Source organism: Jaculus jaculus, chromosome 18, assembly GCF_020740685.1.
Source record: "Jaculus jaculus isolate mJacJac1 chromosome 18, mJacJac1.mat.Y.cur, whole genome shotgun sequence".
NCBI lineage: Eukaryota > Metazoa > Chordata > Mammalia > Rodentia > Dipodidae > Jaculus > Jaculus jaculus.
The window spans coordinates 36915001-36938966 of record NC_059119.1 but is presented as its reverse complement, the minus strand read 5'-3'; the positions used below and the strand labels follow the sequence as shown (position 1 = coordinate 36938966).

General features: G+C 38.9%; 1 protein-coding gene across 1 annotated transcript in view; it reads right to left on the bottom strand.

Annotated features, from left to right (window-relative positions):
• Positions 1-3574: 3574 nt before the first annotated feature.
• A2m (alpha-2-macroglobulin) overlaps positions 3575-23966 on the bottom strand; it is a 57932-nt gene continuing 37540 nt past the window's right edge. The window contains exons 23-36 of the mRNA XM_045137441.1: positions 16674-16757; positions 15498-15674; positions 15113-15200; positions 14182-14338; positions 13861-13935; positions 13288-13468; positions 11335-11558; positions 8704-8922; positions 8416-8543; positions 7415-7505; positions 6265-6333; positions 4643-4745; positions 4167-4208; positions 3575-3700 (exon numbers count right to left, since the gene is read on the bottom strand). Of these exons, the coding sequence (XP_044993376.1) occupies positions 3684-3700; positions 4167-4208; positions 4643-4745; positions 6265-6333; positions 7415-7505; positions 8416-8543; positions 8704-8922; positions 11335-11558; positions 13288-13468; positions 13861-13935; positions 14182-14338; positions 15113-15200; positions 15498-15674; positions 16674-16757 (1655 nt within the window). The 3' untranslated portion in view covers positions 3575-3683. The remainder of the gene's footprint in view (positions 3701-4166; positions 4209-4642; positions 4746-6264; positions 6334-7414; positions 7506-8415; positions 8544-8703; positions 8923-11334; positions 11559-13287; positions 13469-13860; positions 13936-14181; positions 14339-15112; positions 15201-15497; positions 15675-16673; positions 16758-23966) is intronic.

The window sequence follows — 23966 nt, the reverse complement described above, 5'->3', positions numbered from 1 at the left end:
CCATAGTAACAAAAACAGCATGAAACTGGCACAAAAACAGACATGTAGATCAGTGGAACAGAATGGAGGACCCAGATGTAAGCCCAAGTAGCTATAGCCACCTGATATTCGATAAAAATGCCAAAAATACTCATTGGAGAAGAGACAGCCTCTTCAGCAAATGGTGTTTTGAAAACTGGATAAACATCTGCAGAAGGATGAAAATAGATTCTTCTCTCTCGCCATGCACAAGAATTAAGTCCAAATGGATTAAAGACCTTAACATCAGACCGGAAACTTTGAAACTGCTAGAGGAAAAAGTAGGGGAAACCCTTCAACATATTGGTCTTGGCAAAGACTTTCTGAATACAACCCCAATTGTTCAGGCAATAAAACCACAGATTAACCACTGGGACCTAATGAAATTACAAAGATTTTGCACCGCAAAGGACACAGTGAAAAAAGCAAAGAGGCAACCTACAGAATGGGAAAAAATCTTCGCCAGCTATATATCTGATAGAGGATTAATATCTAGGATATACAAAGAACTCAAAAAGTTAAATAATAAGCAATCTAACAAGCCAATCAAAAAATGGGCTATGGAGCTAAATAGAGAGTTCTCAAAGGAAGAAATACGAATGGCATATAAGCATCTAAAAAAATGTTCTACGTCACTAGTCATCAGGGAAATGCAGATTAAAACTACATTGAGATTCCATCTCACTCCTGTCAGATTGGCCACCATCATGAAAACAAATGATCATAAATGTTGGCGGGGATGTGGAAAAAAAGGAACCCTTCTGCACTGCTGGTGGGAATGCAATCTGGTCCAGCCATTGTGGAAAACAGTCTGGAGGTTCCTAAAACAGCTAGAGATTGATCTACCATATGACCCAGCTATAGCGCTCCTAGGCATATATCCAAAGGACTCATCTCATTTCCTTAGAAGTACATGCTCAACCATGTTTATTGCTGCTCAATTTATAATAGCTGGGAAATGGAACCAGCCTAGATGTCCCTCAACAGATGAGTGGATAATGAAGATGTGGTACATTTATACAATGAAGTTCTACTCAGCGGTAAAGAAAAATGAAGTTATGAAATTTGCAGAAAAATGGATGGACCTGGAAAGTATTTTACTAAGTGAGGTAACCCAGGCCCAGAAAGCCAAGCGCCACATGTTCTCTCTCATATGTGGATCCTAGCTACAGATGACTGGGCTTCTGTGTGAGAATGAAAATACTTAGTAGCAGAGGCCAGTAAGTTGAAAAGGAGACATAAAGGGTGGAGAAAGAAAGGGAGGAGGATACTTAATAGGTTGATATTGTATATATGTAATTACAATGATTGTAATGGGGAGGTAATATGATGGAGAATGGAATTTCAAACGGGAAAGTGTGGGGGTGGGGAGGGAGGGAATTACCATGGGATATATTTTATAATCATGGAAAATGTTAATAAAAATTAAAAAAAAAAAAGAAAATAGGCTGACAACATGTTTTTCTCAATAAAATACAAAACCCTAAAAAATCTGACTCTGGAAGCTCTTTCTCAGATTTTGTCATGTTTCTACATATTATTTTTTATTTTTATTAGCATACAAAATGATGAGTTTTGTTTTAACATTTTATACACATATATCATTGTATTTTCTCATGCTTATACCCTATTACTCTTCCTGTCCCTCCTCCCCTAACACTGGCCCCTTTTCTCCCCTGAATATTATCCCTTTGGCTTTCTTCCCACATATCAGAGAAAACATGCAGTATTTTGTCACTCGTTCCCCCATTACCCTCTCGTTGCTCTATCCCTTAAGACACTACAGAACCGTGGACATCTATGTTTATTGCAGCACTATTCACAAAAGCCAATGTGCAAAACCAGCCTAGGTTCACACCAACAGATACATAGTTTAAGTATGATATACATGCAATGGGAGTTTTATTGATATACTTTCGCAGAAAGAATGAATCTCAGTTTTCAAGATCACATGTGAAAGATAATATTGTTCCTTAAAATTCTACACCCAACATTTATCTGTCCCTCCTCCTGGCTTGTAGGAAATGCATTTTCAATTATAGTAAGGTCCCTTCCCCAGAATGACATCTGATAGAGACCCCAAAACTTGAGACCATTGTGTCTCCAGCTTATTGGAATAACAAATGTTTTGTAACATTAATCTTGTGGTATTATGAGCCAAATATGTATTTCTTTCTTTTATTCAGCAATGAGGTTTTTCTTAAGGGAGGATCCAATTTTATTCAAATTTATACCTTACGGCATAATATTGTGCTTTGAGGATAAGTATTTTAGGAATGAATCTTCTTGGTCTAAGTGATACAAATAGTGGGTTTCAATAAGCTTACTTTGAAAATACATTTTTAGTCATGATTTCCATACAAAACAAAAAGGACTAGAACCACTATACTAATATTTGAGTTTTTTAGCGCAAAATTGTAGGCCCCTGAAACAGTACTAAAGATTACTTTAAATTTAAAGTATCTTCACATTCTTAGCTTATATGACTCATACTTTCTTTCTGACAAAGTAATTTCCAGGTTATTTTAGTGCCAAGTGAAAGCTAGGATTGCTAAAATTGCTCCCAAAGACTCTCTTGCCTCTGAATTCTCCTGTGTTAACTATTTTATTTTCTTGAAGGCTCTCTCTTCTTCCTCAATGCTGAGATTACTTTTGTTCCACTCCTTCCTTACAGACTCCTGGAAGGTTCTGGCTACCTTTCCATATAATCAAAGATTTAAATACTGAACACAAGGAAAACAAAATAAGGAGGGACAGGAGAGGGAAAGAAGAGACTTGATACTATGAGATCCAATTTCTGCATCTGAGCACCTCCTTGACTTGGTCCTTCGTCCAGGCTCAGTGATCCAGAAGATGTGGGATGCTTCAGTAAAACTCTCCTATTTGGGCTGTGAGTCATATTTTTTCTTATGACAACATTTGCTTCTACATGTGTCACATTTTTAGTATGTCTTCCATTACTGAACTTGAGACCCAAGGTTAGTGGATGGATCCTCTTACTACTCCTGGGCAGATTCTGTCCTGCTGTAGACACCTGACTGCCGTGCAGGCCAGGCTGGGATGGTGTGCTAATTCCCTGCACAGCACACCCACCTCTGTGTCCCACTACTTCCCTTCAATGTGAAAGCTTTTTCTTGTCAAGGCAGTCTTTTATTTTCTCATGAAAATGTACTCTTTGTGCTCCTTGGGGTAGCACTAGAACAACGTGTTTTACTCTCTGCCTAGTATATGATATTGTGCTTCTTGGCCCCAACATGAAGCCTATTCAGACTAATATCACTACAATACTTTTTGTTCTTTATCTTTTGATTACTATTAATTTTTTTTTTTTTTTTGTGGTAGGGTCTCACGCTGGCCAAGGCTGACCTGAAATTCACTGTGCAGTCTTAGGGTGGCCTCGAACTCTCAGCAATCCTCCTACCTCTGCCTCCCGAGTGTTGGGATTAAAGGCATGTGCCACCATGCCTGGTGATTGCTATTAATTTTATATAAGGATTGTATTTGTATGATAGAAATGTAAAAAAAAAATGATTGAACAAGTAAAGCAACCATGATAGATTGTTAAGAAAAATGGTTTATCAAGTCTTTGAAAATACAAGCACTATTTTTCTTGTGAAGTTCTGAGAAACAGGACTCCAACAAAGCAGTTTCCCTTCATGCAGTCCTCAAGCATTTCCATGATCTGTGGTAATGGAAAGAAAAGAAAATTAAGATAGGCTTAGGTTTCTATAAGCAGAGGCTGTTCATTTCCTTCAATCTGGTGACATGTCTAATGGAACCTCATGAATATGGGAATAAATGAGAATTTTTCAGATAAATACTCAAAAAGTCATCCAGTGATTTAGCTGATGTTTGCCAGGGTCAGTGGGCCTAGCTAACACATGGAGTTTTCTATAATATGCAGTGTGAGAAAAATGATGCCTATGAAGAATATTTACTATGAATTTTGTGGAAGAGGAGACTTGAGAGATGAACCAGAGAAATCCTGGTTACCTTTTATGACTACTCTGAGGTTTGTTTGTGTAGTTTAGTTTTTGCAGTAGTGGGGAATTGAACTCAAGGCCTCAAGCATGCTAAGCAAGCATTCTACCATGGAACCACACTCCCAGTCCTCTAATTCCATTTTGGATGGACTGCGAACTGCTTACCCTTGCTGCAAGGAGCACTGTACTCAGCAACCGCAAACTCATCTGAGGAAGAAACAAAGCAGTCATTACTGGTATCTGCGAAGGCATCTGTTGTGGGAATGAGCACACGGGAAACATCCACACTACCCACTCAATGCACGCCTGTTGCTGCATGTCACCTTTCAAATAGTGTGGCACCCCAAATTCCTGAAAGACACCTCATATAATGTGTTTTCTTAAATCTCATATTGTCCTATGATTAATTTATCTGACAAAACAGGGAACTAAAATATCTGGCAGCTGTTTTGTTTCAATAGTTGATTTTTTTCAAATGTACTTTCTTCCCAATATGCAAAGGAGACAAAGAGTGAACCCTCAAACCCTACGGGGACACAGTGAAGTGATAAGAGAAGTTAATAGACAACTCAGCCCAACACATTTCCCAAGGCTGACCTTCTGTGCTCATGCATTTACACTTCGAAGTTTCTCATACTCACCTGTTTCGTAGTAATCATAGACTTTCACCACGGCTGGCTTCAGGCCTCTCACTGGAATGTCTTGCAGAACCGTAAAGGACAAGCTCACTGTCTGGTTTGACACCTAGGAATCAAAAGAGGGTTAAATGTCCTTCAAGGGACTTTTCCTTTCTCATTGATTAGATGAAGAAAAAGTATCATCTGAGGTTGTTTTTTGTCAGGAGGGCAGGATCTTTATCAACTAACACAGTCCTTAAATTGTGTACACAGCCCTCAGCATCAATGGGAAATCCCACAAATTCTTTTTAAAATTGTCTTTTTATTTCCACACACTTAGCTTTGGTTGACCATCTCCCACCCCCAGAGCTCCCTCATCTCCCTACCTCTCATCTCGCTCCCACCCTCCCACCTAGTGTTTCTTTACTTTCATATCACATAAATTCCCTCACTTTCCTTACCCATCCCACTCAAGGCTTCTTTCCCCCCTCTTGTGGGCCCTTTTCTAGTTTTGCAGCATCTATACGCTACCCCATATAAAAAGATTCAGAGCTGGGATCTGCATATAGAAGAGAACGTGGGTTGTGTTTCACACCTGGGTTATACAACTCGTAAGCCTACATCAATGCCAAATCGTTTTTATTCATAGAGGAACCAATATAGACTTTTTGTTGATACCTATGTCTGCTTTTCAGTATCCAGAGGTTTAGCCCATCTGCTTTGTTCTTCCATCTTGTAAAAGTGCTCATGTAGATTCAAAGAGGTAAATAAAAGACTGATCATTGCATCTTTAAAATTTGTGAACTAAGGACTGGGGAGTTGGCTCCGTGGGCAAGAGCACGTTCTGTGTAAGAGGTATTCTGAGTTAGATGCCCAGCAGCCAAATAAAAAGCTTGGCATGCCTGTAAGCCCAGTGCTGAGGGGTGTGGAGAAAGGAGGATCACTGGGGATCTCCACTCAGTCAGTCTAGCTGAAAAATGGCACAAGTTTCAAGCTCAGGAATGGACCTGTTCTCAAGGAAATAAGGTGGAAGAGTGATAGAGACATCCCACATTCTCCTCTGGCCCCCATAAATATACGTGGAGATTGCATTGGCAAACACATGTACTTAAATCACATATGCAACATACACATCCAAAAGGTGTGTAAATTGTTATTCCTATCAACAGAGGAATGAATAACTATGCCACTGTATTTATCAATATACTCCTACTGGTCCACTGATGCTGGTTCTCCTCTTATGTGGTCCAAGTCCTTGCTGATAGTGACAGTATTTTGCCCTTTTATATTGTTTATGGGGATGCTGGCATAATAGCTGACAAATAACAATTATTTCCCTGTATTATTCAGCATCTTCAAACTAACTTTTGTGGATGTAATTAAACCTTTTGGGATTTTTTTTTTTTTTTTTTTTTTACTGATAGGGTCCTAGAAGTATTCAGATTCCAGTAATACAGTATAGTATCTCCACTCATATTCTCAGATGAAGTATTAGCCAAGGAGAAGAGGGCATCTGTGGACTGCTGGAATTTTCATATTTTTTTCAGGTAGATGATGCCTCCATAACCCACTTATTCACTCTCCAGAAAGCTCCCTGGTTATTTTCTATATGACTTTTGTAACCAGACCGGTAGGGCTGCTCTCACCTTATCCAGGTAAATCAAGACATGGTTGTTGCTGATTTCAGTACGGCTCACATGGTTAGATTGTTCAAGCTAAAGAAAATCAAGACACCATAAATGCTAATAAATAGACAAAATCTCTGGGTAATCTAGAGAAAACATATTTTATTATTACCAAAGTAGCCTGAGTGTAAAATTTCTTCAAAGGTCCCTTAATAAAAACATATTATAATATAAAATATAATAATATATAATAATATAAAAATAAGAGTGAGTTACTATTAGTATTGCACATGGCACACATGTAATGTCAATTTACTTGAAGAAATGGGAATTGAATATTCTAAACATGGGAATTATTCATATTTCAAGGTTCAATTGACAGGATATTTTTCTTGTTTTGCTGGGCATGGTGGCACACACCTTTATGATAGAGAGAATGAGAGAAAGAGAGAAACTTAGTACACAGGCCCTCAGCCAATGAAATTGAACTCCAGATGTGTGTGCCACCTTGTGTACATGTGTGAGCTTGTGTGCTTGCATCGTCTTGTGGAGAGTGGAATATGGGTCCTTAGGCTTTGCAGGCAAGCACCTCAACTGCTGAGCCATCTCTGCAACCCCAGGATATTTCTTCATAAAGAATTTATAGCCGGATGTGGTGACACACACCTTTAATTCCAGCACTCAGGAGGCAGAGGTAGGAGGATTGCCATGAGTTCAAGGCCACCCTGAGACTACATAGTGAATTCCAGGTCAGCCTGGACTAGAGTGAAACCCTACCTTGAAAAAACAACAGCAAAAATAAAGAAAGAAAGGAAGGAAGGAAGGAAGGAAGGAAGGAAGGAAGGAAGGAAGGAAGGAAGGAAGGAAGGAAGAATTTATTCCATTTTTTCCTTGCTCTAACTTAAAACAATCTCATTTTTTTCTCTTAACTTCTATAACACAAATAGTAGATTATGTCAAGTAAGTTGTTTTCATATGATTTCACTGGTTTGTATTCATATATTTAAGATTCTAGGCTCCATACAAGCAGGAAACAGCTGATTCTCCCCCCTCCGCCCCATAGTAACCACAATGACTAACAAATACTATATTTACCTCAAGTATTATCTTGGTCTGGGTATTCATAAAATGTCAAATAAGGGATAGCATCTTGGACTTATACTAAACCTACCATCTTCACTGTTGGTTTCAAGGGGATAAAGCCAGACACCATTTTCACATCAGCAATAACCATGTTGGAGGTAGGACGGCTCCCAGTGTAACTGAAGATCCAGGAAAAGAAGAATTTATTTTTCTGTGTTATTAAATATTCTCTTTTTTGGTCCATATTACATACTGGACAGCTCTACAAGGTATAAGACTTCCCAAATATCCTATTGCAATGGTCTAGAAAACTTTGTATTATAACTTTTACGGGACCTGGTAAAGCCACAGAGACCAGATCTAGATTTAGAATATTAAAGATGTGGTCTGAGATCTGTGCTTTCAGAAAGCTTCATAGGGGCTGCATGGCCTGAGGCCTTGAATCCACACTGGCTTTTTACTACATATATTTTATATTAATCGTTTTCCTACATTGTCTAGTCAACCAAGTTATAATGGTTTTGTGGACAGATATTTGTTAAAGTCCTGCAGCTACTAAAACATTGCTGAATAAATGTGTATGACTATATGAATATATATATATATATATATATATATATATATATATATTTCTGTCCAAAATTAATTTTACTATATATGATCTGAGATTTACTTATTGCCAGTAGGAACTCCAGCTAATGAGGCACTACTTCTTTCTATTCAAGCTTTTTAAAAACTCTTTCTGTGTGAAGGATAAATCAAGATTAGTATAGTATTTCATTACATTAAAACAAATTCAGATAATAAGCATGTGGCAATATTTCTTACTTAGTTACCACTTGGGGAGTAATGTCATCTGAGTGAATAGTTAACTTTTAAATGAGGTTGAATATAAATAGGTACTGGAAACAGGATGGGCAATATAAATTCCATCACTGAGAAACTCTGTTGTAACAACTTAAAGTAATGCATTGTTTTTTAAACAAATGCAGCACAAATATATACTATCCAACCATTTTATTAGTGAGAAGTCCCAGTAAGAAGAATAATTTATTTCAAGCACTAGGCAATTGACTCAGAAGGTCTTACCTGACATTAAGTGAGACCTGGAAGCTGGTATGAGCTTTGAGTCCATCACAAGTTTGGGGTAGAGTGTGCACCTCTAACGCAAATGGGAACACTCCCTTTTCTGGGAGAATATTGTATTTCAAGGATGTCTATGGAACATTAAAAACAAAAGTTTGGTTTTTTCCCTTTTCTCAGAATTCCTTTCCATTCCCTTATTTGTTTCTTTCTGACTTGTCTCACAGCTTGCTGAGTTAGGACTTTTCAGGAGAAACAGTTATTGTGACCCTGTGTTCTCTTCCCGGGTCTCACCTGGACGTAGACACATCCTTCTCCTGTGACTCCTGCTCTATATTCTCCAGGCACGGTTGGCAATGAAACCTGCTGTAGTAACAGCCGGTTGTTGTTGTCCACTTGGAATTTTGTGAACAATGTATCTGAAGCATGGATGGTGACCTGTGCAGCTTTCCCAGTTTTAGTAAATGTATGTGCCCCATATCTGGACAGAGCATGGAGAGCTACCACTGTGTCCTGAAAGAGAGGAATGAAAGGATATATTCAGAAATTACTAAGCTTTGAAAGTGGGTTGTCCCTGTGAGGTTTGGTCCCCACAGTGGTGATAGGAGAAAGAACCTTCAAGAGATAGAACCTCCTGGCATTGTGGACACTGTTCCTGAAAGGGATTAAGTTAGTTCTTGGGGGACCCCTGGGTAGTTTGTTTTTTTGAATAACCCTGGCCCCACTCAGATCTCTGGCTTCCTGTTATGAGACAAATCTCTTCTTGCTACATTGTTTTCCACCACTGTTAGCAACCATGAAGTGATACGGCCAACAAGCAGGGAGCCCTCAACAAAGCCGTGACATGCTATTTAGATTTTCAGAGTCCCAAACTGTGAGTTAAATAAACCTCTTTTTATGGAATTAGCATTAGATAATTTCATGGAAATAAAAATATGATAGTAGAACCTTATATGGCTCAGGGAAATTTGTGGAAAAGGGGGCGGAAAGATTAGCCACAAGTTGGTACAGAGACATTACCTCTTCCCCATAACTGATGGCAACCCCCACAATGCACAACCCACAATCCCCGGCATTCCCAATGAGGAGGGTACCTAGTGGGAGGAGAGGGATGAGGGTAAGGATGGTACCAACATGTGCTGTTCACATGCTAAGTATGTTCATAACTAATAAAAATGCTGATAATTTAGGTATGGAAACTCCTTGAGGACTGAAATATTTTCCAGTTTCATGTTGGCTCTCATAGAGGTGTTTCTTTTTTATTTTCTTCATTTAAGACTGAAACTTTAACTTCAAGGTTGGGTAGCAGCTTTAGATAGTTGACAGAATCATAAGAGTCACATGCATACCTTGAACTGTATGCCCTAGAAATCTATCAGAAACGGACTGGGAGGTGACTGTTCGAGACAAGAGTGGAGACCTCTCTGTTTGCCTTTCCCTTCACTGGAATATTTCCTGTGCCCACTTCTCCACTGTACACCATATTCTCAGTGTACTAACACTAAACCTGGATGACATACTTCACATAATATTTCTAAAACAAGTGAGAACTATTTTTAATGTAATCATTTGGAATTTTATTCATTCATATGGAAAAAGAAGAGTAAATACAATGGGAAAAGAATAAGATTTCACTCTGACACATTCTCTTCTCTTTTGGAGTACGCATGTTAGCATTTATGTTCCCTGAAAGTGAAACTTGTGGGCTGGAGAGATGGCTTAACAGTTAAGGCAATTACCTGTCAAGCCTAAGGACCCAGAACTGATTCCCCAGGACCCATGCCAGCCAGATGCTCAAGGTGGTATGTGCCTCTGAAGTTCATTTTCAGTGCCTGGAGGCCCTAGCATGCCCATTCTCTCTATCTGCCCCTCACTCTCCAAAATATAAATAAATACAATACTTAAAAAATTTTAAACTTTATTTTTATTTATTTGTTTGAGAGAGAGAAAGAGGCAGAGAGAGGGAGAGAGAGAATGGGCGTGGCCAGAGCCTCCAGCCACTGCAAACGAACTCCAGATGCATGCGCTCCCTTGCGCATCTGGCTTACATGGGTCCTGGGGAATTGAACCTGGGTTCTTTGGCTTTGCAGGCAAATGCCTTAACTGATAAGCCATCTTTCCAGCCCCAAAATATTCTTTTAAGTATATAGAAACAGAAAGGGAAACTTTCTGTTGAGAACACTTTCGGAACTGCTTAGTCACATGACTGTATCATTCAACTTGAGATACTGGTTGACTAAGGACACACTCCTAATATGTCTAACAAATACTTGTGTATTAAGAGGTAGTTGAGGAGCACACAATGTATCTGCTTTAAACAGAAACCTAAGAATGAAGAATGAATATATTTGTAAGAAGAAAGTGTTAGATTTTAAGTTTGATACCTGTCAACAGTTTAAAAGTGATTCTTGGGCTGGAGAGATGGCTGAGTGGTGAAATGCTTATCTGTGAAGCCTAAGGACCTGGGTTTGAAGCTCAATTCCCCAGGTCCCATGTAAGCCAGATGCACAAGGTGGTGCATGCATCTGGAGTACGTTTGTAGCAGCTGGAGGCCCTGGCGCACCCATTCTCTATTTGCCTCTTTCTCTCTCTCTCTGTCGCTCTCAAATAAATAAAAATAAACACAAAAATTAAAAAAAATAAATAAAAGTGATTCTTATAATTTCTAGAATAACGTGAGGAGACTGGTTTTGTTTTGTTTTGTTCTCATTCTTCTGATGCCCCAGTTTTGCTGGAGAGAGGATGCCTGGTTCCTGAAGCTAGGAGACTGTAGTTCGTTTGTAGTTGTTTGGAATGATTTTCATTATCCCTGTATGACAATACTCCTTCAAGATATGAATACCAGTTTTTCTTCTTGTTTGTGTTTATAGCTTATTTAAATCTGTTGCCACTGGAAGGGGAAGTGAGTTTCTGGCAATCACCAACCTGGGTGGAGGAGAAGCCGCCACGGGAGTTCTGCTGCTTTGTGAGCCACTGCACAATGCGTGCAGCCGAAGTCAGATCCTCAGGAGTTGGCGCTGGCTGGGCAGTGAGGCGGGCGAGGAGCACGTAGGCGGCCATCTCCACCTCAGCAGAGGGAGCCTGTGGTTGGTGCCAAGGACCCACTGGTGCCCTGTGTTTCTGAGGCCTTGTCCAGTGGACAGAATTATCTGAGGGTGAGAAAAAGATATTTGTAAGTGACTAAGTATTTATATTTAATTATTTGAAAGATGCAAAGCTATAGCCAAAGTGAGGGCTGCATAGTCCAACTGTCAATTTTCAAACCTTGTAAAAATGCCTTTCCTTCAGTGTAAATCTGAACTTGGGGTGTTTCAACCCAGACAAGTAATGCTGGTAGAGTCACAGGTTCTATAACCATCTGTGTCTTAAAATAATTATTGAGGCTGGACTGTTGGGAAAAAGAAATGCCTCTCTGCCTGTGGCTACTCCCTGTTTCTAATGTTACCTACAACTTAGCTGGAATGCATTAGATTTGCTATCTTCAGAGAATTTTTTTGTGTGTGACTTTCCCAGAGCACACGAAATAGTGTTTATGATCATTAGATATAAAACAGCCAGTAATCTTCAAACTGCCAAAATCTGACGTGGTGCTAAGTGGAGGGACTGATGTGCACTGCTGGTGGGAACCCTCTGCTTTCTAGGAGCGGTTTGGCAGCACTCAACAAAGGAGAGCTGTGACTGGTCCAAATGAGTCTCTGCCTCTGCATGTACAACGAGGATATGAGCACCTGAGAATTTTCCAGAGTTCTATTTATGTTAGCAGAAAATAGAAAGAAATCTGGGAAGGTGGCATATGCTTGTAATTCCAGAGCTTGGGAGGGAGGCTTGAGCAGGACAATTGTGAATTTGAGACTAGCTTAGGTGTCTTAACAAGACCTTGTTTCACAAAAAAAACAAAAACCTAAACAAAACAAAACTCAAGTTACAAACATTGGTATGGAGGCTCATTAGCATGACCGTAAACTTGAAAGGTAAAATGCAAATGAACCAGCCACTGAAATATCAAAAAAGTTTAAGACTGCATAGGTAAAGGTGAAAAATTTATGAAATTTTAAAATTATTTAGGAGCACTGGAGAGATGGCTTAGTATTTAGTGCTTGCCTGCAAAGCCTAAGGACTCATTTTTAACTCTCCAGGTCCCACTTAACCCAAACACACAAGGGGACGCAAGTGCACAAGGTTGCACATGTGCACAAGATGGTGCATGTCTCTAGAGTTTTACTGAGGTGGCTGGAGGCCTGGCATGCCAATTCTCTCTTCCTCTCTCTTTTGTTCTCTCAAGAAAATAAATAAACAGAAAAGTTAAAAAAGTTGTTTAGGAATACATATATCATCAAATTAACTATCAATCTATTTCTCTACTATCTATCACCTATCAGTCATCTAACTATCATATATCTATGTACAAAGAGTCAGGTATAGATCAGAGACTGATGTCTTAGTAAGAAGTAATAACAGCTAGTACTTTTACAGCAGTCAGCATGCGTCATATTCTCCACTAAGTGTTTTATATGTATTTTTTCACTTAATACTTGCACCAGCCCTATGAGGCAAATACTATTATTCCTATTTAGTAATAAAGGAACTGAAGCACCAGAAGGTTAATGATTTGCCCCAAATCACATAGATTATACCTTTTGGAGCTAGACTCCAAGGCTGAGCTTGTTACCAATTTTGCTGTCTCATATTTGATATTTTATTTTATAATAAATTTTAGCTTTTCCAAAAAATATGAGATAGATAGGTCGATAGATATAGAGTACAGGGAGTAGCAGTGGGTAGGTAAATGGCAGACAGCTGAAGGAACAGGGAAGTTTTGCATTACACTCTTCCTGCACAGAGCATTGAGCAGGAGGAAGCCCTCAGCTGTGCTCTCACCTTCTTCCACAGCTTCCTTATCCAGTGATTGCAGTATCTCCTTTCTCTTGTCCTGGTTACCTGCCAGGGCAAATGCATAGGCCAACAGTGCCTTAGTGTAGACGTGGCTACCATGGGATCCTTCCTTTGCTGACTTCCAGGCTGACTCCAGGCAAAAGAGGGCATTGCGGATAACAGGATGCTGTGAGAGCGAAACAAAGAAAACTGAGCCGTGTGCACTGGCGCTAGTATTCCCTGATAAGCCAGGGGTCATGATCTTCAAATGCACTCATATGCATGGGGGTATAGCATTTCGTAAAAGACAAAACAAAACAACAAAAAGCACTGCTACTAGCCTGATACTAATCATACCTCCAGGATTACTTAGGGTGAGAGGATGATAGTAGCGTAGAAACAGCAGAGAGGCTTCACTGGAAAAGTATAACCCTTGCTTTCTAGATTGAGAAATTCTCTGTAGACCTGGGAACCATTTGCATTGCACATAAGGAAAGCTGGCACTTGGGTTTCAGTAAGCTAGTGTGTCAGATAACACGCTGTGGCTTTGTGGTGTCTAGGGAAGGACATGGTACCTACAGTGACTGGGAGCGGAATCTCCAGAAGAGCAATGGTGATGTAGGCAGAGAGGGTCGCTTCATCTTCCACTCCCCCCTGTGAACGTGAAAGAAGAGGTTTGCCTCTGAGAGCACTGCTGGTCGGTCGTTTCCATTTTGTTTTGATAATCATCCCCCTGGCACAAAGCACCACAGCCAGAACAGCCCATTCCTCTGTCTTGGTTCTACCCAGGTTGTACTGTCCTCTGGTACTTCCTGTTAGGAATTTCCACCTTTTTACTTCCTCTCTCCATCTCTTTAGCTCCTAGAATGGAAAAACCAAAGCTACCCTGGAAACCTTCACCTTTATAGCATTGTTGATCAGAGACCCGGAGCTCTTGAAACAGCCGTTGTCCTTCTGCTTCTGGGAGAGCCAAAGAAGGGCTTGGGTAATGTGTGCCTCCTCGATGAAGATGTGTTTTCGCGCCTGAGCAAAAGTCTTCAGAACGAAGGCTGTGAGCCTGAGGATGGCAGAGGTACTATTTATGATGTAATTATGATTTTACGCCCTCTTCACAGCAGCAGACTTATGTGGCACTTTTACACAGATGACACATCTAACAGGAATTCATGTGCACTGAGAGAATTCATGTGCACTGAGTCTCTTTGACAAACATGCTAGATGGAGAATTTCCTTGACAACACACTTTCTCTTTGAAACAGGGAGTCCAATATACTTAATTGTCTCTGTTATTGGATAAAGTCTATTAAATATTTCTTCTCTTTAATGACTTCTTTCTGTAGATGACAGAATCTCTTCACATGTAACTCTTCTACGTAGTAACTAAATATTTTTTGCCTTAGAGATTTACAAATAATGTTTCATATCACTTTTTCCTTAACACCCTTCATTTAAACAAGTGCATTCTCACTCAAGACAAATGTAACCTAAGGAAAAAAGTACAAGCTGCAGATGATTTCATTAATCTGAAAGTTATATGACATGCTTGCTATAGATATAATTTAAAAATCATGGTTATGGGAACTATTTTAGAAGTTGTATCTTAGTATATTATTACCAGGATGATCTTTGGGACCAGGTCAAACACTACACACACATGCACGCACACACACACATACCTATACATCTGAATATCAGCTTTACTCCTTGTTATTTTGCTAATTTTGGTACATTAGTCTGGTATAATCCACTGTGTTTCTAGAAACACAGTTGGAGGTAATACATCCAGAAGAACAGGTACAAAAGAAGAACTGAAAAATCACACTTTCCTTACCACGTATTGCCCTGGTTCCTTCCATGTTTTTCCCCAAAGGTGCTGTAGGAGCCATCCTGGTGCTTATAGTTTAACTGTCTTTGGTAACCTGGAAGGGGCAGTTAGCAAAACAACACAACACTCTAAAGTACATGCAGAAGTTAGAGGAGTATTGATCTCTTATGACTTTTCCTAATTTTTCTATCATATGCTAGAATATTCTGAATCCTACACATTTTATTGGAAGTTGGGTGAATAGTTTTCATGAAATAAACCATCATAGTATTCTTATCTCAGTAGTAATTTTAGTACAGTGAGATAACAGTAATGACAAATAATTCAAGCCTATTGAACAATCCGTTTGAAGTAACTGTCAACTTTCTGAACCCTCCACTTAGTTACTCACCTGTGCTGAGATAGCCAATCGCCTTGGATTTTATCTCCTGAGTCAGCTGTAGTGTTTCATTCAGATAATCCAGAACATAGATATTAGGAGCAAACAGAACCATATTCTGTTCTCCACAGCCATAAGGCATCTGGAGGAGATTTTGTATGTTTTGCATGGCAGAGCCCAGTATGTCTCCTAGAGAATGGTAAGGATGGGAAATTACAAAATTTGCGATTATAATCTATCTAATATATTAAAAAGAAACAAGCAAGCTGAGCGTGGTGGCACAGGTCTCTAGTCCCAGCACTCAAGAGACATAGTAGGAGGATCACCATGAGTTCAAGGCCACACTGAAACTACATAGTGAATTCCAGAAAGAGTTAGCTGAGTTTTAAAGGAGTAATTTTAAAGGCTGGGAAAATGGTTCAGTGGGTCAAGTGCTCACCATTCAAGTTTGAGTACCCAAGTTTGGATCTCCAGATCCCAAGTAAAACCGTGAACCCATGGAAAGCTTCTGTAATCCCAACATGATAGTGAGATGGAGGTGGAGACAGAGTAGTTTCCTAGAAGCTCATGAAACAGCTACACTGGGGGATGCAGCAAGTGAGCAACAAAAAGAGTGAAAGACTTTGGCGCAAATGAAATGTAAGGCAAGGACCAACACCCAACAGCTTTCCTTCAGCCTCCACACTGCACTGTGGCATACACCTGACCCCTCACACTCCCCAAAATAAAATTGGTGAAAAGTAATTTTAGGAAGAATATCTTCCAGGTACAAGCCCAAAGAAAGGAAGAAAAAAGAAGTTAACACTATAGTTGTTATTTACTTATTTATGTATTTAAGACAGGATCTTGATTGTAGCCTAGACTGGCTTCAAAATCAAGATACTCCTGTCTCAGCTTCTCAAGTGCCAAGTTTCCAGGAATGTGCCACCACAGCCAGCTTACATTTATTATTAGCTGTATTACTATCTTGGTTTTTTGAAGTAGGGTCTTGCTGTAGCCCAGGCTAATCTGGAATTTACTATGTAGTCAGGGTGGCCTTGAACTCACAGTGATCATCCTACCTCTGCCTCCCAAGTGCTAGGATTAAAGGTGTGCACCACCACACCCAGCTCATATTTATTATTTAGAATAAATATTTATAGAAAAAAAGCTATTAATGCCTAAATCCTCTAGGGAGTGGGCACTCACCCAAAACTGAGACAGAAGCTCGGCCAGACTCCTCTACCACATTTGTTGGCAGCTTCAGGGATATTTGTTCAGATACTTCAGCCCCTAAAGGAAGAAATAAGTCAGCAATATGAAAACTACTTCTATATTGTAAGCTTTAAAGATTTCCATGACTCAGAAACTAGAATTGGCTTTACACTTGAAATATTCCAGAAAAGTTGTTTCATTTTAATAGAATAAGGTTGTTTTTTTTTAATCTTAAACTTGGGCTACTGGAATTCAGAGGTTTTCAGAATTTCATCCCCAAAACTTTAATAAGTTCAAAGTAGAAATTACATGAATAGAATATGAGGGAGTTGTTGGATACCCTAAAATGAACAAACATCCGGATCATGGGTTTACCAGAAGGGGAAGAAATTCAGGACAAAGGCATGGAGAACATATTCAATAAAATATTTAAGCCGGGTGTGGTGGTGCACATCTTTAATCCCAGCACTTGGGAGGCAGAGGTAGGAGGATTGCCTTGAGTTCGAGGCTACCCTGAGACTCCATAGTGAATTCCAGGTCAGCCTGGGCTACAGTGAGACCCTACCTCGAAAAACCAAAAAAAAAAATATATATACTTGAAGAACACTTTTCCACTCTTTCTAAAGGGAGAACCACCCAGATACAAGAAGCTCAAAAAACACCAAACAAATTGGACCAAAGAAGAAACTCTCCAAATCACCTCATAGTTAAACTTTAAACAATGAAAACAAAGAGATAGTACTAAAAGCAGCAAGAAAAAAACAATTCATCATGTACAAAGCAATTCCATCGGAATTACCATAGATTTCTCAATGGAAACCCTAAAAGCCAGAAGGGCTTGGAATAGAGCACTTCAAAGTCTCCATATGAAACTATTGTACCCAGTGAAATACCCCTTACAATTGATGATGAGAGGAAAAGCTTCCAGTGATAAAAGCTAGCTCTTAATATATGAACACAAAGATAAACCTAGAGAGAATATTTCAGAGAATATTCCACACAGAAGTGTCAACCAACTAACCTCAAGAGTCTACAGTATGAAAAATAGAATAACCAAAACTACAGCAGGCATGCAAATGTTCAAAGCCTGAGAAAGCATCAAACCCCATAAGCCTCCAACATGGCAGAGAGTAAATTGAACTGCACAGTTATAGCATTAAAATTTAATGGTTTTAACGCACCCATCAGGAGACAAAAGTTAACAGGGTGGATCAGAAAAATGGACCCTTCCATCTGTCTTCAGGAAACCCACCTCATCACTAAGGACAGACACCTCCTCAGGGTGAAAGAATGGAAAATGATTTTCCAAGCAAATGGAAATAAGAAATAAGCAGGTGTGGCTATGTTACTATCTGACAAAATGGACTTCAAACTAAAAGTCATCAAAAAAGACAAAGAAGGACACTTTTTACTCATCAAGGAATGATACAATGAATGGACATCACAATCATAAATGTACATGCACAAAACACTGTTGCACCAGTTTATTAAGCAAACCCTACTTCACAACAGGCCAGAAATAAATTCCAACAGCATCATAATAGGGGATTTCCATACCCCACTATCATCAATAGACAGATCTTCCAAGAAGAAATTCAACAGGGAAATAATAAATCTTAACAACACCATAGATCAATTAGACCTAAGAGAAATCTACAGAACTTTCCACATTAAGTCTATAGAATACACAATATTTCCTGCAGCACACAGAACCTTCTCCAAAATAGATCATATACTTGGGCTTAAAGCATGCCTCTATAGATTCAGGAAAGTTGATGATACTTCCTGCATCATATCAGACCACAATGTATTAAATCTAGAAATTAAAAACAAGAGAAACAGCAGAAATTACACCACCTTCTGGAGACTGAACAACAAGCTATTAGACAATGACTCGGTTGTGGAAGAAATAAAAAAGGAAATTATAAAATTTCTGGAACTGAATGACAATGAAAGCACAACATGCCAAAACTTATAGGACACAATGAAAGCAGTCTTAAGGGGGAAAATTCATAGCACCAAAAAAAGAAAGATCTCAAAATAATAACATGACCACTGACCTAAAGTTGTTGAATAAAAAGGAAAATCCAGCCCTACGAGTTCCAGATGAAAAATAAGACCAGAGCTGAAATGGATGAATTGGAAACTAATAAAAACAATAAAGAAAAGTTATAAAACCAAAAGTTGGTTCTTTGAAAAATATAAACAAGAATGATAAACTCCTGGCCAGAAATCAGAAATTAACACAATTAGAAATGAAAAGGGAGAGGTCACATCAGACACCAATGAAATTTTTCAGAAGAATTATCAAGACATAGTTCCAAAACCTCTATTCCACAAAACTGGAAAAATGGATAAATTCCCAATCACATGCTACCTACTAAACTAAACTCAGAGCAGATAAATCTCTTAAATGAACCTATCACATCCATAGAGACTGAAAATGTAATAAAAATATCCCAAAAAGGAAAAGTCCAAGGCCTGATGAATTGTCATCTACATTCTTCCAAACCTTCATTGAAGAAGTGAAACTACTTTTTCTCAAGACTTTCGATGAAATTGGAGAACAAGGAATGCTCCCCAAGTCCTTATATGAAGCTAGCATTACCCTAATACCAAAATCAGATGGAGATACAACAAGTAAATAAAACTATAGACCTATAACCCTGATGAAGTTAGATGCAAAAATCCTGAACAAAATCCTTATACACTAAATTCACCAACACAACAAAAGCATTGTCCACCTCAAACAAGCAGGCTTCATACAAGGGATACTTCAACATACAGAAATCGATTAATGTAGTACACCACATAAATTATCACAAACACAAGAACAACATGATCATTTAAGTTGATGCAGAGAAGGATGCTGACAAAATACAACACCACTTCATGATCAAAACACTGGAGAGACTAGGCATGGAGGGATTTTTATCTCAACATGATAAATGCTATATACAGAGCACCTAAAGCCCAAATAATACTTAGTGGGGAAAGACTCAAGGAGTTCCCACTAAGATCAGGAATAAGACAGGGGTGGCCCCTCTCACCATTGCTATGCAACATAGTATTAGAAGCCCTAGCCCAAACAATAGGACAGGAGAAAGAATAAAAGTGGGATAAAAATTTGAAAGGAAGAAGTCAAACTAGCCCTATTTGAATATGACATAATCCTATACATAAATGACTCCAAAGACTCTACCAATAAACTTCTAAAGGCAATAAATTCCTTTAGCAAAGTGGCAAGATACAAAATCAACGCACAAAAATCAATAGCCTGGGGCTAGAGGAATGGCTTCACAGTTAAGGCATTTGCCTGCAATGCCAAAGGACCTAGGTTCAGTTCCCCAGGTCCTACGTTAGCCAGATACACAAGGGGGCGCACACGTCTGGAGTTTGTTTGCAGTGGCTGGAGGCCCTGGCATACCCAACTTCTTTCTCTGTCTCATAAATAAAAAATAAAAATAAAATATAAAAAAATAGCTTTCCTATATGCAAAAGCCAAATATACCGGAAAGGAAATCAGAAAGACTGTCCTATGCTCAATAACCACACACACACACACAAAATCAAATACCTTGGAATAACCCTAGCCAAGGAAATTAAAGACCTATGTAATGAAAACATAAATACACTCAAGAAAGAAATCAGGAGGAGGGCTGGAGAGATGGCTTAGCAGTTAAGTGCTTGCTTGTAAAGCCTAAGGACCCCCCAGTTCAAGGCTCAATTCCCCAGTACCCACATAAGCCAGATGCACAATATGGCACATGCATCTGGAGTTTGTTTCCAGTGGCTCAATGTCCTGGTGCAACCATTTTTTTTTCCCTCTCTTTGTGTCACTTTCAAATAAATAAATAAAAATAAAAAAATTTAAAAAAAAAGAAATTAAGCAGGACATGAAAATATGGAAGCACCTTCCATGTTCCTGGATAAGTAGAATTAATATTAAGAAAATGACAATTCTTCCAAAGTCAATATACAATTTCAAAGCAATACCAATAAAATTCCCAGCATAATTCTTCACAGAGATAGAAAAAAATAATTTCAAAATTCATATAGAATGGCAGAAGGCCCCAGTTACTGAAAAATATCCTCAGCAAAAGAAATGCTTCTGGAGGTATCACCATACCCAATCTAAAGCTATACTACAAAGCCATAGTAACAAAACAGCATGGTAGTGGCATAACAACAGACATATAGATCAATAGAACATAATTGACTATCCAGCCCTTAGCTCAAGTAACAACAGTTATTTGATTTTTGGTGAAAGAGTGAGCAATGTATACTGGAGAAGACAGCATCTTCAACAAATGGTGCTGGACAAATTGGATGACCACATGTAGAAAAATGAAACTGGACCCACTCCTCTCACCATGCACAAAATTCAACTCCAAATGGATTAAAGACATCAACATAAGACCTAAAATTCTCAAACTACTGGATGAAAAAAATAGGAGGAACTCTCCCTCTCCATAATGTAAGAGTGGGGAAAGACTTTCTGAAAACTTCACCAGTAGCCCAGTAAATTTTAAAAAATTTAACCAGTATGATCTCATGAAGCTTAAAAGCTTTGTACAGAAAAACATACCATAAACAGAGCCAATAATCTACCCATAGAATCTGATAAAATCTTCATCAACTATACCTCTGACAGAGGCCTAATATCTAGCATCTACCAAGAATTGAAAAAGCATTAAAGAAAAAATGGGCTGGAGAGATTGCTTAGTGGTTAAAGTGCTTGCTTGTGAAGCCAAAGGACCCAGGTTCAATTCCCTAGGACCCACATAAACTAGATGCACAAGGGAGCGTGTGCATCTGGAGTTCATTTGTAATGGCTAGATGCCCTGGCATGCCCATTCTCTCTCGATCTATTCCTCTCTCTGTGTGTGTCTCTCTGCTTGCAAATAAATAATTAAAATTAAAAAAAAACACAAACAATCCTCTCAAAAAAATGGGACAGAGGAAACTGAATAGGGAATCCTCAAAGGAAGAAATTCACATGGCTAATATTCACCTAAGAAAATGTTCAATATCTTTAAACATCAGGGAAATGCAAATTAAAACTATAAGATTCCACCTTACTCCAGAAAGGACAGAAATCATTAAAAAATATCAAATGACAATAAATGTTTGTGAGGATGCTGGGAAAGATCACTGTTGGTGGGAGTGCAAACTTGTACAACCATTATGGAAATTAATATGGAGAGTCCCAAGAAAGATGAAGATAGAGCTACCAACTGACCCAGCCTTTACCCTAAAGCCTCCATTCTTCACTACAGAGATATTTGCTCAACCATGTTTATAGCTGCTTAATTCACAATAGCTAAGAAGTTGAAACAACCCAGATGTCTATCACTTGACAAATGGATAATGAAATTGTGGTACATATACACAATGGAATTCTACTCAGCAGTAAGGAAGAACCATGTAATGAAATTTGTAGGAAAATGGGCAGACTTGGAGCAGATCATACTAAGCAAACTCACACAAGCACAGAAAGACAAACATTGCATGTCCTCCCTTGTCTGTGGTTTGTAAACTGGAACAGCTTGAGTACAGGCATACCTAACAAACAACTCAAGGGACAGATCAGGATGGAGTGTTTGGGGAGGGGAGTGGGCAGGAGGTGGAAGACACACATAAACCAAATCCCAAATGAATCTATACCATAGAAATCTTCCTTGTGGATAGCAGACTAAACGTTTTACCCTCAATAGAAGCATGGAGGGATCATCTGGTAGGAAGGGTCCTGGATACGGTGGGATAAAGCCTAACCCTAAAATATTTGGTCCTGGCTTGTAACAGTACCAGGAATTGGTTGCAACCCAAATTGAGCTGTTGACCGGAGGTCACCAAAGATGACAAAGAAAAATAAATCAAATAATCCAAACCATAAAGGAAGAAGTAAAATATCATTTGTTAATTATGATTACAGAAAATCCTAAAAGTATACTGGAAATGTGTAAGAACTGTTAAATGAACACAGTAACATTACAGGATAAAAACAATCAGCACAAAAATTAATAGTGTCGGGTTGGAGAGATGGCTTAGCAGTTAAGCACTTGCCTGTGAAGCCTAAGGACCCTGGTTCGAGGCTTGATTCCCCAGGACCCACGTTAGCCAGATGCACAAGGCGTGCACGCATCTGGAGTTCGTTTGCAGTGGCTGGAAGCCCTGGCGTGCCCATTCTCTCTCTGTCTCTATCTGCCTCTTTCTCTCTCTGTCTGTCACTCTCAAATACATAAATAAAAATGAACAAAAAAAATTAATAGTGTCACTGCAAATTAATAGTGAACCATCTGAAAAATAAAAGAATAATCCCATTTATAGTAGAGAAAATATGCATACTGTGAAGTATGAGATTGATGACTAAATTAAAGACACAAATGTGAAGCTATCCTATGTTCATGGATTGGAAAATTAATGCTAAGCTGTCCATGCTGCCCAAATAAATCAATAATTAGGTACTTTCAAAATTCCGTTGCCATTTTACATAAAAATTAAAAAAATTAAAAGTCCAAAAATATATGTGGCATAACAAATAAATAACAAAGGTCACCATGAACAAAAATATATTGGAGCCATTACTATTGATTTCATAATATATTATAAAACTGTGGCAACTAAAATAGCATGATAATTACCTTAAAATAGACAAAGATCAACAGAACAGAAAGCTTATTTAAGTGTACATATGTACAGCTAACTTATTTTCAATAGCAATGTCAAGAATACACAATGGGAAAAGGAGAGTCTCTCTTCAGTAATTGATGTTGGGAGGACTGGATATTCACATGAAAGATAATGGAATTAGATTCTTCTCTTACAAGTAGAGGCCTCTTTTTGTTGTGGTTTTGGTTAGTTCGATTTGTTTATTGAGACAGGGGTACCATTACATAGGTTAGGCTGGTCTCAAACTCATGATCTTGCTTCAGCCTCCATTCTGTTGGGATTATAGGCATGTACCACAATACCTAGCAGTACTTGGCCTCTTTTTTTTTTTATTTTTTGTTCATTTTTTTAAAATTTATTTATTTGAGAGCGACAGACACAGGAAGAAAGACAGATAGAGGGAGAGAGAGAGAATGGGCACGCCAGGGCTTTGAGCCACTGCAAACGAACTCCAGACGCGTGCGCCCCCTTGTGCATCTGGCTAATGTGGGACCTGGGGAACCGAGCCTCGAACCGGGGTCCTTAGGCTTCACAGGCAAGTGCTTAACCGCTAAGCCATCTCTCCAGCCCAAAGAAAGAAGGTTTTTTTTTTTTGGTTTTTCGAGGTAGGGTCTC